The sequence below is a fragment of the Triticum urartu genome, chromosome 3A (assembly GCF_056163025.1).
Source record: "Triticum urartu cultivar PI428250 chromosome 3A, HENAU_Tu73, whole genome shotgun sequence".
NCBI lineage: Eukaryota > Viridiplantae > Streptophyta > Magnoliopsida > Poales > Poaceae > Triticum > Triticum urartu.
In genome coordinates, this window is record NC_141875.1 from 678,473,448 (window position 1) to 678,488,754 (window position 15,307).

At 49.4% G+C, this 15,307-nt stretch overlaps 1 protein-coding gene across 1 annotated transcript; it reads left to right on the forward strand.

Moving 5' to 3' along the window:
• The first annotated feature begins 6,410 nt into the window (after positions 1 to 6,410).
• Positions 6,411 to 7,665, forward strand: LOC147981486 (F-box protein At5g49610-like). The gene is made up of 2 exons (XM_087517126.1): positions 6,411 to 6,613; positions 6,732 to 7,665. Exons 1-2 carry the CDS (start codon positions 6,411 to 6,413, stop codon positions 7,663 to 7,665), a joined length of 1,137 nt encoding a protein of 378 aa, XP_087373252.1.
• Positions 7,666 to 15,307: the final 7,642 nt, after the last annotated feature.

Genomic DNA, 15,307 nt, shown 5'->3' on the forward strand with positions numbered 1-15,307 from the left:
CAGTCAGCAAATGTTTATCTGAGCAATTAGTGTTTTCTGAAAACTGTCAGCACAATAGTGACGGTTTTTTGAAAAAAAAACTGAATGGTGGTCGTTTTCTGAATTAGGGTCCTCAATTGTGATGGTTTTTCGTAATTTACTCCCTAGCTGTCAGTACCCTCATGAGCTGCAATATCAAGTATATATCAGCCCGTTGGCTTTGTTGTTGGTCATATAAAGTTTTGATCTAGAATTCTCAGTCATTTTATTGTGTGCTGGAAATAAGCCCTAACTAATCTGGCACCTGACGCCCAGGATGGCTCCTACGTCTTCACTTTAGGCTCCCTCCACCCACCGAGGCCCATAGGACGCCGGGATCCGCACAACTAATAAACAACCTGGTACTACTGTAGTATTTTGTCAGTTCGATCCCTCCTTAGTGCCTTTTTCCCTCTGGTTAGGGTTTCCTTCTCCCGGGGTGTTCTCCGCCGCCGTCGAGCCTTCACCTTCCGTCCTCCCGTTCTGCCCCGGTGGAGATCGATTCGGGATGATCAAGGGGTGATCTAGCATCACTTCCCGGCCTTGATTGAATTCTTCTGGCGGTGTTGGGAGAGTTAGGGTTCGTTGCATGGTCAGATCTCTCTTTTTTTGGGCTAGGGTTTCAAGTTTCAGCGGCGATGGGATTGAAGCAGGAAGAAGCATCGGGTTCCTCCTCCGCGTCGGAAGTAGAGAAGATGATGGCAGAATTGGGACTCCGCGAGGAAGATCTCGATGATGTTGTCTTTGACAAGAAGCAAGCTCCACCAGATGCAATCAGGTGGATGGCGGTGGCTAGGGTTCATATTGACAAACCCTATAACCAATACTGGTTTTTCAAAAACATGAGGGCAGCTTGGGATCTGGCTCACGATGTGAAGTTCCGACCCCTTCAAGACAACCTCTACACATTGCAATTTTTCTGCCTCGGTGATTGGGAAAGAGTGATGCAGGAGGGGCCGTGGAACATCAGAGGAGATGCAGTCATCATTGCGTCGTACGATGGGATCACGAAACCAACTGAGGTAAAGCTGGACACTCTGGATATATGGATCCAAATCCACGATGTGCCTGACCTGTATGCACACCTAGTCGAGCCGCTGGCGGCAAGAGTTGGCGAGGTCCTCTTTACTGAAACAAGGACCCAAGACTTTGCTGGTAATTTTTATCGTGTCTGGGTAAGGATCAATGTGCACAAAACTCTGAAGAATGCGGTATCAATGATCCGCGATGGCAAGAGGCAGATCTATCGGGTGAAGTACGAGCGGCTACCCGACTGGTGCGCAGTCTGTGGTCATCTTGGTCATGTCTATAAGGAGCATGGTAATGGGATCCACCCTCCGTCCGCGTTACACTTCAAAAATCTGAGAGCAGATTGGAATATGCGTGTTGGGACAGGCCCGGGAGCGGGGCGAGGTAGAGGACGACGCGGGGGTCATCGTGGAGGACGATCAGCAGGCCGTACCCAGGAGCATGACACCCCAAGTGAGCCTGATATGGAAAACTCTTATGTGAACAAGTCTGACGAACTCATGCAGGATGCTGATGGAAGCAGGAAACGCACATCAGAGCCTAAGGGAGGGGGCGTGCTAGCTCTCCCATCGTCTTCCACAGCACCAGCGCTACCGCCTCCAGAGATCCCTGCCAGCCCTTCCTCCAAGCAGGACCCGAAGCGGCCACAAGTCAACCCTGACAAGACTGCCCCGAAAAAGAATGCAGCTTCTGAGAAACTCAACCAAGCAAAATCGGCGACCTCCCGAGAGGAGGATCGCCGGGCACAATGAATGTCCTATGCTGGAATTGTCGTGGTGTGGGCAAAGCCGCGACAATTCGAGAGCTTCGCGACTTAGTGAAGCAATTTGCCCCGACACGCTATGTATTGTAGAAACTCAAATCTCAAAAGCACGTGTCGAAAATCTTGCTAGTACCTTAGGTTTTAATCATGCTTATGCTGTTGGCAGTTCGGGCCGCAGCGGTGGAATCGGTTTGTTTTGGAATAATGGAATAAATCTCGATGTTTTCGGCTATTCTCAGTATCATGTGGATGCTAAAGTGTCTATGCCCAACCATAGTGATTGGAGGCTGACATGCATTTACAGTGAAGCCCATGTGAGTGAGAGACATAAAACCTGGGATCTACTTAAATCACTTGTGTCCGCGAGCACATTGCCATGGCTCTGCATAGGTGATTTTAATGAGGTTCTTAACCCACATGAACACATGGGGACTGGACAGAGAAGGCACACACAAATTCAAGCTTTCCGTGAAGTGGTAGATGTTTGTGCCTTTACTGATCTGGGATACCACGGCAAGCCTTGGACTTTTGAAAAGAAAACGGCAGGGGGAGGATATTGCAGAGTACGTCTTGATCGTGCACTTTCAAATACGGATTGGATGGCTGCTTTCCCTCAGGCCCAACTGTCTCATGAGACTGCTGCCTCGTCCGACCATTGCCCGTTACGTTTGCAGCTGGAACCTCCTACTCCATCACAAGCTAAACAAAAGTTGTTTAGGTATGAAGTGTACTGGGAACGGCACGAGGAATTTGGTCCTTCTTTGGAGGCGATGTGGAGTGGCTCTCCGGCTGGCCAAAGCGTCATGCAACTGAGTAAAAAATTGGGCGACCTGTCGGCATCGCTGCGACAGTAGAGCGGGGCGACGATAGGCTGTGTGGGAAAAGAAATAAAGAAACTAAAGAGGGAGCTAGCTACTTTGCAGAATGACCCCCAGAGAATCGCGCCGTCACATGCAGAGACAAAAATTTCTGATCGTCTTGTTGAGCTCTATCATATGGAGGAAATAATGCAACGTCAACGCTCGCGTGTTGACTGGCTCACTGAAGGGGACAGAAATACCAAGTTCTTTCAACAAAGGGCAAGTATGCGTTGACGGAAGAATACTATCAAAACCCTGCAGCGAGCGGATGGAACGTCAACCGATGATCCGGTTGAGATGGCCTCGATCACAAATGAGTTTTATAAAAACTTATTCACGTCAGAGGGTACGACGGGAATGGATACGGTGCTGGATGCAGTTCCCTCCAAGGTCACCCCGGATATGAACTTGCTACTCACCGCTCCGTATAGTGGGGACGAGGTGAAAACAGCCCTCTTCCAAATGTATCCTACGAAGGCTCCGGGGCCGGACGGATACCCGACGCACTTTTTCCAGCGACATTGGGAGCTGTGTGGTGGCGAGGTAACTGAAGTAGTGCTTCGCATTTTGCGTGGAGAGGAAGGACCGGAGGCTATTAATGAGACGATTCTTGTCCTAATACCAAAGGTAAAAGATCCCTCTGACTTGACACAGTTTAGACCCATCAGCTTATGCAACGTTTTATATAAGATTGCCTCCAAGGTGTTATCCAACAGATTGAAACAGATATTGCCTGACATCATCTCAGAGGAGCAGTCTGCGTTTGTGCCTGGCCGTTTAATCACGGATAATATCATAACAGCCTATGAATGCCTGCATTTCATGAAAAGGAACAAGGCTCAGCGGAATAGATATTGTGCAGTTAAACTGGATATGATGAAGGCCTATGACCATGTTGAGTGGAACTACCTTGAGGCTATCATGACCAAGATGGGATTTGCACCTACTTGGGTAGCCTCAATCATGAGAATGGTGACTTCAGTAAAATTTTCTGTCCTATTCAATGGAAACAAGCTTGAGGAATTCACACCATCCAAAGGGATCCGTCAGGGAGACCCTATTTCTCCATACCTGTTTTTGATCGCAGCGGAGGGCCTTTCGTGCCTCTTAAAAACCCAAGATGAATCATCGCACCTCAGTGGTATTCGAGTGGCTCCGACGGCACCGCCGGTAAGCCACTTGCTTTTTGCAGATGATAGCCTGCTGTTTGTCAAAGCCAGTTCAGCTGGAGCAAATGAGTTGTCTTCCTTGATGGATAGTTATTGTAATGCCTCAGGCCAGAGAATAAATTTAGCAAAGTCTTCAGTGTTTTTCAGTAAGGGCACCCTGAATTCGCTGAAAACGGAGGTAAAAAACATTTTGAATATTCCAAATGAATCTCTTTCTGATAGATATTTGGGCATGCCCACCGATGTGGGAGCGAGCAAAAACGGAGCCTTCAAATTTCTTAAAGACAGAGTATGGAGCAAGGTTAAGGGGTGGATGGAAAAGCTATTGTTTGCTGGAGGAAAAGAGGTTCTGATTAAATCCGTAGCACAAGCGGTTCCCGTTTAGTCCATGTCATGTTTTAAGCTCCCACGAGGCCTATGTGAGCATATCAACACGCTCATTAGAAAGTTTTGGTGGGGTAGCAAAGAAGGGAAACGGAAGGCGAGCTGGGTTTCATGGAGCACTATGACCATGCCAAAATTCTGTGGTGGATTAGGATTTCGGGATACTGAGCTTTTTAACCTAGCGTTGCTAGCGAGACAAGCCTGGAGAATTTTGACGGATCTGCAATCCCTTAGCGCCCGAGTCCTGAAAGCAAAGTACCACCCTACAACGGATTTCTTAAGCGCGGAGCTGGGTTCAGCCCCCTCCCAAATCTGGCGAGCTATCATGGATGGAAGAGAAGTGCTAAATCAGGGACTAATCCGGCGTATTGGTGATGGCCTAACCACGCATATTTGGAACCAAAACTGGCTACCACGTCCGGCTAATATGAGACCGATAGTGAGCAGAATAGTGAATCCACCTCAGGGGGTGAACGAACTAATATTGCCAGGTGCACAATGGGACAACACAGCGATCTCAGAGATTTTTCTTCCAACAGATGCACAGGCGATTATGTCAATACCCTTATGTACGAGACACATTGAGGATTTCTGGTCTTGGATCCATGAAAAGAATGGGGTGTTCTCTGTAAGGTCCGCTTATCGCATGCTGGTTAACACCAAGATGAGGAGAGAAGCATGGCTAGACGGCCGAGCTAATTCCTCAGATATTGACAGGGATTCAAAGGCGTGGGAGCAGTTATGGAAAGTTAATGTATCCCCAAGGTGAAGATCTTTTTATGGAGGCTTGCTCAGCTATCTATCCCCACGGCAGATTTGCTTCATCACCAAAACATGTCCACAAGCACACCGTGTGGCTTGTGCGGGGCAGAAGATTCATGGCAACACTCGCTACTACACTGCACAGTCGCTCGTTGTGTGTGGGCGCTGCAAGATCCGGAGCTAGTTGAAGCTCTGAACAACACAACAGAGCCGGACGCGAAGAGGTGGTTGTTTGCCCTATTGGAAATGCTGTCGCCGACTGAGTTCATCCAGGTTGCGGTCACCATGTGGGCGCTGTGGCACTCAAGGAGACAGGCGCTGCATGATAATGTATTCCAGAGCCCGTTGGCAACGCATAACTTCATTTCAAAGTACATTCGGGAGATCGAGGAATGCAAGCCCAAAGTGACTCGAGGAGCTGCGACCCAAAACCCGGTCCAGGATCAGGCTAAATGGATACCACCGCCGCCGGGAGTGGCGAAGATTAGAGTTGATGGAGCAACGGCGAGAAATACCCTTGATGGTATGTTCAGCGCCGTATGCAGAGATGACATGGGTGTATTCCTAGGTGCCTCTGTGATCAAGATCCCAGGAGTGGTGGATCCGGCAACTCTAGAAGCCTTGGCCTGTCGTGAGGCGCTTGCTCTAGCATCGGACTTGAATCTTCCCCGGCTTGTTATTGCTTCGGACTGCCAGGGCGTGATCAGGGACATCAAAGAAGGCACATGAGGATTATATGCTACCACTATTAAGGAGATCAAGGAGATGGCACCGGACTTCGATCAATGCAACTTCATCTTTGAGGGCAGATCGACAAACATCGAGGCACATAGCCTCGCTAAACACGCTTTCGGCCTAGATTATGGGCGTCATGTATGGCTTATAAACCCACCAGACATTCGTTGTATTCCTATGAACTTTTATGATTAATAAAGTGTGTTTAGTTTAAAAAAAACTAATAAACAACCTGGTATCTGGTTATATGGTAACCTGCATTGCACCTAGAGCGGCATGGATGCGCAAACAACATGATAATAATCTTCCAAGTCATTCCGGCAGATGCGCGCTTTGGTTGTTCCTTGCGGCGGTGACTTGTTTGAGATGGATGGAGTCGCAATAGTACTTATTTTCCAGGATTTTATTTTTATTTTTTCAAAATCTCGAAGGAAAGTTTTTTAGAACAGTAAATATTTTGTTTCTTTAGGGGTAACAGTAGAATATTTTGTACAATCAAAATTGAGTTGACAGCGATCTCCTTCTGGGCTAAGCCCATCTTGCAAAGAAATAAGGCCAACCCGTTTCAGTGCCCATCCCATGGCCAGCCCAACCGAAGGTCTACATGTTGTGTGCACGGTTAAACCCATCCCATCCCATCCCCTCCGCCGCCGCCTGGTTCCTGGGACGGATCGAGAAACCAGGACGACCATGGCGGCGGTCGCAACAGCAGGAGCAACGCGTCCCAGCCGCGGTCTCCCAGACGAGATCGCCATCTGGGAGATCCTCGTCCACCTCCCCCCAAATGCCCTCCTCCGCTGCCGCGCCGTCTGCCGCGCGTGGCGCCGCGCCACCACCACCTGCGACTTCCTCCTCCCCCACCATGCCCGCCAGCCCACCCTTCTAATGCGTCAGTTACCAAGCCGTGACCATAGTTGAATCACATAATTTATAGAAAATAAAAAAGAAAAACAATTGTTGAGGTGGCACTTGCTGAGGTGGATAGGCTGCATGTCAAGAAAAATAGGATAGTGGGGATCAACTATCCCTAGACATCATCTCCTTCGACCACCGGGCCGCCGCTGACCAGCTCCGGACTGTCGCGCGATTTGGCGGCATGTCCTACAGTCTGGTGGCTTGCTGCGACGGCTTCTTCGTCCTGGCCGTAAACAGGGCGCACTTTGGCATCTCAATGAACATGACGCACTTCTCCATCTACAACCCGGCAACTCATCAATATGCTTCTCTGTCAATGCTTTCAGGCTTAAGGCTCTTGGGAATGTACCATCACCCTGCTACGGGCGAGTACAGACTACTGATGCACCATTGCCAGTGGTCCGAACCTGGCAGACAAGTTGGCTCCTATGTCTTCTCATTGGGCCCTGGCCAGCCCCTGAGGCACATCGGCAAGTGTCTCGATGCCAATGAACTGAGCAACATATCTGTGCTATTCCGTGGTTGCTTGCATTGGTACCGAATGAAGTGCCGGGGAAAAAGCTGCATGATAATCGTGCTCGACACCATAGCTGAGTCATTCCGGCAGATGTGCCCTCCAAATGTTTCTGGCTGTGTCGACCTATTTGATATGGATGGCATGCTCGGCATGTCCAACTTAAATTATTCAGTGAATATAATCGAAGTCTGGGTTCTACAGGACTATGAAAGCGAGGTCTGGACTTTCATGTACCAGATTGAATTGCCGTTTACGGAGATCAGGGCGCAATGTGGTTACCGTCAGAGTGCCGATATTTGGAGTGCGGTGGTCGTACCTGAGGAAGGTGAGTTGCTTGTGATGGTACGGTTTAACGAGTGGCTGATTCAGGTTGACATGGATGGCAAGTTGGTCGCCACTTTTCATTGCAGGGGAGTCGTTCCTATCCAATTTCTTCTCAAACAAACTCTTGTTCCGCATACCTTCTTTCCAACACTAGAGGGTTATGTTGTGAACCATTTTCCTTTAATCTGAAGGTTGTTGAGCGAGCTGGCACTTCTTAATATACTAGGTGTTTGTATCCTCATGAGCTGCGGTATGTATGAATTGGATCTATTATGAGCCTAGTGGCTTCTTTGTTGATGCATAAAATTGTAATAAAGAAATGCATGTTTGTGTCGATGACCTTTCAGAATGAAGGGATTATTGTGCGCGTGCATGCCAAAATTACAAAGTCATTTTGGCATGTGTTTGAAATATGTGCTAACTAATCTGGCCCATGTCTCTATTTTCTTGAACTGGAGAGTTCATTTCGGTATATTTATCTAGGCCTAAATATAAGTTAGCAGTACACTGTTTGCTCCCGTCACTAATTACCAGACGATCCGAAATTAGCGGAGTTGCCACCGCGTCGTCCTCGGCGACTCGGGCGGTATATTTATCTAGGCCTAAATATAAGTTAGCAGTACATCTCTTCTCGCCACCGCCACGGCGCGCCGCCAGCGAAGCCGCACGGTGCTGGCGGCGGCGGGGCGGTGCTACAGCTCAGCGTGGCGTTTTTCTTGATCTGAAGCGACGGCGATACATGCAGTCAGGCAGAAGAGCAGGTTGGCCTTGGGTGTAGTGGATGTTGTGCGTCGTCATGGATGGCTTTGTGCTACCTGCCGGCTCAGTATTCCATCTTGGGTGTGGTAGCCAGATCTGGCGCGTGGTGACGGTGGACATGTTCGCCACGGTGGTCTGCTCCGGCCCAGTTCCGACATTGTGACGGCGGCTTCGGAGGCGGATCTACTCCGTCCAGGCTAAGTCTGACGGCGACCGTGCGCTTCTGATCTACTGGCCGCGCTCCAGCTCCGGCACTCCGGCCATGTCAACTCTGGACAGAACTCTCTCCAGCGAGGTGGTAGCGGATCGGTGGTGTTTTCCGCTAGTGGTGTTTGGTCCTTACGGCGACCAATCCGGCCTACGACAGCGGACTCACATCGGATTGTGGTGGTCACGGAAAGGTCTTCGTGAGGGCTCATCTCTCCACACCCGATGGCTCACTTCGAAGAGAGATGCAAACTTTGGATGATAACTTGACGCAGAGGGATGGTGGTGCAGCAGTGGTGGTGCACAACGCATGTACCTGCTGGGATCGAGGAAAAGTGGTGGCGGCAACACATAAGTGATGTTGATGATGGTGCTACTCGAGCACCTGGTCTTGAGTTCCGGGGTGAAAGCCTAGGTCTGACACATATTGCTAGACCTGGCAATGACGACGTTGTTATGTCGTTACTTTGTTGAAGGCATTGCTCGGATATGCTTAGACCGGTTCTTCAGGGTGAAAATGTAGATTCTGACCATGGGTGGTTAGATCCAGCGACGGCGATGCTTGAGGAGTCGCTCCCTTCTGAAGGCATTGCTGTTGAAGAACCTCGTCTGTGTGGTGTCATGAGATGATTGGTGCAGATATGGTCATTGTCGTAGTTTGTCGATCGCGTGTCTGTTACTTTGGATTTTTTTATCGCCTACATTTAGCTTTGGTCTTACATGACTTTGCTATCTGTCGGCGTGTTTTGTGTGTGTGAGTTAGTGTTGGCTGTGTGCATCCTAGCTATGCAGAGGCCGGGTGTGTACTCTTTATGTTTGTATTCTCTTGATGCTCCATTTTGAGTCAATAAAATCCATCCTTTATCGAAAAAAGCAATACACTGTTTGTTGAACTGAAGAATTGTACTGCTCCCTCTGTTCCTAAATATAAGTCTTTGTAGAGATTCTACTATGGATCACGTACGGATGTATATAGATGTATTTTAGAGTGTAGATTCATTCATTTTGCTCCGTATATGGTCCATAGTGGAATCTCTCTAAAGACTTATATTTATGAAAGGAGGGAGTATTCCTTTTTATCTGGGTCTTGTTTTTCTGAGAGGTTATCTAGTGCCCTCCTGTTTAGCAATCTACATGTGCTTCATGTTTTTGTTGTTTTATTCTAGCTAATGATAAAATGTAGCAGATTGTTATCTTCGTTGATCACTAGCAGATTGCATCTGATTTCTAGAAGAGCTTGGAGCACATCCACCTGATTTCTAGAAGAGCTTGGAGCACTACTCGTGTAATTAAAAAACTGCATCATAGTCATTTTTCCTTTATGAATCCATTGCATCAGGTTGAGTATGGATGCTAGGCTCGGTATTAAAGTGAGAGCCTACACTAGCAGACATAGTTACATTTATCTCCTTTCAAGCAGTATATATTTTCCTAGGAAAAAACCTGATGTGCTATCAAGCTAGTAACAATTTCCCTGTTGCAACGATGGTCGATCCGTTGACAGATCAAATGGGAAGGGCATTTTTGTGCTTCAGGGTTTTTCTACTGAAGTATTTTGAACTTTGTATTTCTTTTCCTCGCACATAACTCTGATTTATATTAGTGCTGTTTTTCAATTTATGGGTGGTCAAGTAAAGGCACTCCCAAGCCTGGAATCAAAAGCTTGCGGTACATACAGAGTTCTTCATTTGAGCGTGTTATTGTTGCAGTATTCAGGTTTTGTGTGATTTTGCTAAAATGGAAATATCTAATTGGGTGTTTACAGACTTACTGTTTTTTTATCTTTATATCCCCTCCAAGTTGATGCAGGGCTGATGACCTGCACCATCAGGGTCTCCATCGATAGGCATTTTTCACCCGTCCGATTTCGTCAGCGGAGATTGGAGCCGGTCGTTTCGGGTGGTAGGATGGCATTTTTTTAGAGTGGAATGATATTTACATACAGTAGTGCAGAACTGCAGATGGTTAAGCAACTAAGACATTTCACCATCTTCATGTAGCGCTAGCTACACTTGCAACCTTTATCTGTTTTGAAGGAATTACATTGTCCCAAGAAAAAACTGTTGCACTATCAAGTTAGCAATGATTTCCATTTTGCAACATTGGTCGATCCATCGACCTATCCAATGGGATGGACATTTTTTTGTTCTCGCATGTTTTTCTGTTGCCTTGTTTGGATATCTCCATCATTTTCACTTCAGCTGCAAGCAATGTACAATTGTTTCATGGTCACGATACAATCATGTAACAAAAATCACAGGTCCCACATTATGCTCATGAGACGCTGTGGTTGCAAGCCATGAGCTATGCTCATTTTTATCTCTACTAGGTGGTGCTGGATCATTTTGATTACGAGTGACCAAAAAGAAGAAAAATTGCCTTGAACCAGACCAGAAAAGGGGCATTTTCTGGGTAGGTTTCCCTATCAAGTCAGCACCGGATCAAGATTGGAGACCCACTGTCGGTGTCAAAACTGGCGGATCTCGGGTAGGGGGTCCCGAACTGTGCGTTTAGGCCGGATGGTAACAGGAGGCAGGGGACACGAAGTTTTACCCAGGTTCGGGCCCTCTTGATGGAGGTAAAACCCTACGTCCTGCTTGATTAATATTGATGATATGGGTTGTACAAGAGTTGATCTACCACGAGATCAGAGAGGCTAAACCCTAGAAGCTAGACTATGGTATGATTGTTGATGTGTATGTCGTCCTACGGACTAAAACCCTCCGGTTTCTATAGACACTGGATAGGGTTAGGGTTACATAGAGTCGGTTACAATGGTATGAGATCTGAACATCCGTATCGCCAAGCTTGCCTTCCACGCCAAGGAAAGTCCCTTCCGGACATGGGACGGAGTCTTCAATCTTGTATCTCCATAGTCCAGGAGTCCGTCTTGAAGGTATAGTTCGGCTATCCGAACACCCCCTAATCCAGGACTCCCTCAGTAGCCCCTGAACCAGGCTTCAATGACGACGAGCTCTGCAAATACTTCATAGAAGATCTTGAACACAAAGATCTTGAACACAAAGATAGTGTCCGGCTCTGCAAAATAGGTTTCCACATATTGCCATAGAGAGAATAATATTAACACAAATCTAATCTGCTGACGTATTCCGTGGTGCAACACGCCATGGCCAAGCCTTTATCCAAATCATTTCATTATCCCACCTCAGCGCGTTATGCGAGGCGGTTTCCTTGACACGTCTTGTCAAAGCAGAGATCGTGTCCCTTTATTTCGGGATTCTCATCAATACGGGTGTGGGTAACCCAACCGTGCCTTTGATTACGGTGCTTGGAGATAAGCAAGTTTACCAGGCTGGTGGGGACACATAACCGCGTCCACCCATATAAGGGGATAAGGATCCACCTTTTCACCCACACCTTCTTCCTCCTCTGCCTATCCATTCTTGCGCACTCGAGCTCCAGCGCCCAAGTCCGCACTACCACCTCGACCTTCTCCAGTCATGTCCGGAGCGGGAGGCAAGTGGATGGTCTCCTCCGTCACGGAGGGGCACATAAAAAAGCTGAGGAAGGCCGGATACTTGGCCAGCGCATCGCACACTGACTACCCGAGGAGGGGCAGCTCATCCCCACTCCTAGGCCCCATGAGAGGGTGGTATTTCTCCCCCATTTCCTCCGCGGACTGGGCTTCCCTCTGCATCCATTTGTCCAGGGGCTCATGTTCTACTACGGCCTGGATTTCCACGACCTGGCCCCGAACTTCGTCCTCAACATCTCGGCGTTTATCGTCGTGTGCGAGGCTTTCCTCCGCATCCGCCCTCATTTCGGCTTATGGCTAAAGACCTTCAAGGTCAAGCCGAAGGTGGTGCGCGGCAGCCAGGCGGAGTGCGGCGGTGCCATGGTTGGCAAGATGGCCAACGTCCTGTGGCTCGAGGGCTCCTTTGTGGAGACCCTGAAGGGGTGGCAATCGGGGTGGTTTTACATCACCGAGCCACGCGATCCCGAATGGGTCGCAACCCCCGAGTTTCGGTCCGGACCCCCTACACAGCTCACCTCCTGGAAGGAGATCGGCCTGTCGTGGGGTAAAAAAGGAGAGCTGACCGGACTCCAAACATGCATCCAAACCCTGGTGGACAAGAAGCTCAAGCTTGTCAACGTAGTCCAGGTTATGCTCATCCGCCTGATCCTCCCGTGTCAACGACGGGCCTTCAACCTGTGGGAGTACGACCCGGCGCAGCATCAAACTCTAAACAGGCTCTTTGACACGACGTACGAAGATGCCTAGAGGGTGCTTTTCAAGGGCGCCGAGGCTCCCGCATCCGCTGTCGAGGATCGCGGATTCAGTACTCAGCATCACGCTCATGCGGTGAGTCGTTTTTGTCCTTTTACAGGGTATCAGTTTTTCATAGTTTGACTCTATGCGGGATCTGAGTTCCCTTATCTTTGATAGGATTGGGTGGAGACGTCCGGACAGATCAATTGTCCGGCTCCTCTGCCCGAAGGCCCAGCGGACGCTCGCCTGGCGAAGCTGCTGGTTCCGGCGCCCTATGTGGTGCCGGAGAAGAAGGCCACGAAAAGGGCCACGGGGACTCGAAAGAGTGCCCGGCGCCAGGAGGTGTCGGACTCGTCATCCGACGGTCCCGAAGTGCCTTCCTCTCGTGAAGACGAGGAGGAAGAAGAAGAGACCTCCCCCCTCCAGCGGGAGGAGAGAAGAAAAGGAAGGCCGCCCTCTCTGAGGAGGCCGGAGGGTCCAAGAAGGGGAAAACCCTTCCTCCGGACTGCTCCACCGACGCCGACGATGACGAAGAGGAGTGGCAGCCTAGGGCCAAGCCCCTGGCGAAATCGTAAGTATCCGGATACCGGAGTGACTCATATTATTTGTTTATTGCACAACTTTCCCTTATGTCGAATGTGTTTATGCAGCCCACCCAAAGACCGGCTCGACGCGTCGTCGAGCGGCTCACTGGACTCGTCGGAGGTGAACTCGCTTCCGACGGCTTCCTCCCCACGCCCTACTATTGGGGAACGTAGCAGAAATTCAAAATTTTCTGCGCATCACCAAGATCAATCTATGAAGTAATCTAGCAACGAGGGGAAGGAGAGTGCATCTACATACCCTTGTAGATCGCTAAGCGGAAGCGTTCAAGTGAACGGGGTTGATGGAGTCGTACTCGTCGTGATCCAAATCACCGATGATCCTAGTGCCGAACGGACGGCACCTCCGTGTTCAACACACGTACAGCCCGGTGACGTCTCCTACGCTCTGATCCAGCAAGGGGAGAAGGAGAGGTTGGGGAAGACTCCATCCAGCAGCAGCACGACGGCGTGGTGGTGGTGGAGGAGCGTGGTACTCCAGCAGGGCTTCGCCAAGCACCGCAAGAGACGAGGAGGGAGAGGGGTAGGGCTGCGCCAAGAAGGAGATTGAATCGTCTATGGCAGCCCAAAACCTCAAGTATATATAGGGGGAGGGGAGGGGCTGCGCCCCCACCTAGGTTTCCACCCCTAGGGGTGGCGGCCAGCCCTAGATCCCATCTAGGGGGGCGGCCAAGGGGGGAGAGAGGGGGGCGCACCACTAGGTGGGCCTTAGGCCCATCTGAGCCTAGGGTTTGCCCCCTTCCACTCTCCCTTGCGCCTTGGGCCTTGGTGGGGGGGGGGGGGGGGGCGCACCAGCCCACCTGGGGCTGGTCCCCTCCCACACTTGGCCCATGCAGCCCTCCGGGGATGGTGGCCCCACTTGGTGGACCACCGGGACCCTCCCGGTGGTCCCGGTACATTACCGATAAACCCGAAACTTTTCCGGCGACCAAAACAGGACTTCCCATATATAAATCTTTACCTCCGGACCATTCCGGAACTCCTCGTGACGTCCGGGATCTCATCGGGACTCCGAACAACATTTGGTAACCACGTATATCTATTCCCTATAACCCTAGCGTCATCGAACCTTAAGTGTGTAGACCCAACGGGTTCGGGAACCATGCAGACATGACCGAGATAACTCTCCGGTCAATAACCAACAGCGGGATCTGGATACCCATGTTGGCTCCCACATGTTCCACGATGATCTCATCGGATGAACCACGATGTCAAGGATTTAATCAATCCCGTATACAATTCCGTTTGTCCATCGGTATGATACTTGCCCGAGATTCGATCGTCGGTATCCCGATACCTTGTTCAATCTCGTTACTGGCAAGTCTCTTTACTTGTTTCGTAACACATCATCCCGTGATCAACTCCTTGATCACATTGTGCACATTATGATGATTTCCTACCGAGTGGGCCCAGAGATACCTCTCCGTTTACACGGAGTGACAAATCCCAGTCTCGATTCGTGCCAACCCAACAGACACTTTCGGAGATACCTGTAGTGTACCTTTATAGCCACCCAGTTACGTTGTGACGTTTGGCACACCCAAAGCACTCCTACGGTATCCGGGAGTTGCACAATCTCATGGTCTAAGGAAATGATACTTGACATTAGAAAAGCTTTAGCATACGAACTACACGATCTTTGTGCTAGGCTTAGGATTGGGTCTTGTCCATCACATCATTCTCCTAATGATGTGATCCCGTTATCAACGACATCCAATGTCCATGGTCAGGAAACCGTAACCATCTATTGATCAACGAGCTAGTCAACTAGAGGCTTACTAGGGACATGGTGTTGTCTATGTATCCACACATGTATCTGAGTTTCCCATCAATACAATTATAGCATGGATAATAAACGATTATCATGAACAAGGAAATATAATAATAACCAATTTATTATTGCCTCCAGGGCATATTTCCAACAGTCTCCCACTTGCACTAGAGTCAATAATCTAGTTCACATCGCCATGTGATCAACACTCACAGGTCACATCGCCATGTGACCAAGAGTCTACTAGACTCAATGATCTAG

What these genes read in the sequence shown, in the direction of transcription:
- LOC147981486 (XM_087517126.1), top strand. Translation starts at nt 6,411, where the DNA reads ATGGCGGCGGTCGCAACAGCAGGAGCAACGCGTCCCAGCCGCGGTCTC. An exon ending in CCCACCCTTCTAATGCGTCA is followed by an intron (nt 6,614 to 6,731) that starts GTTACCAAGCCG and finishes AAAATAGGATAG; the next exon opens with TGGGGATCAACTATCCCTAG.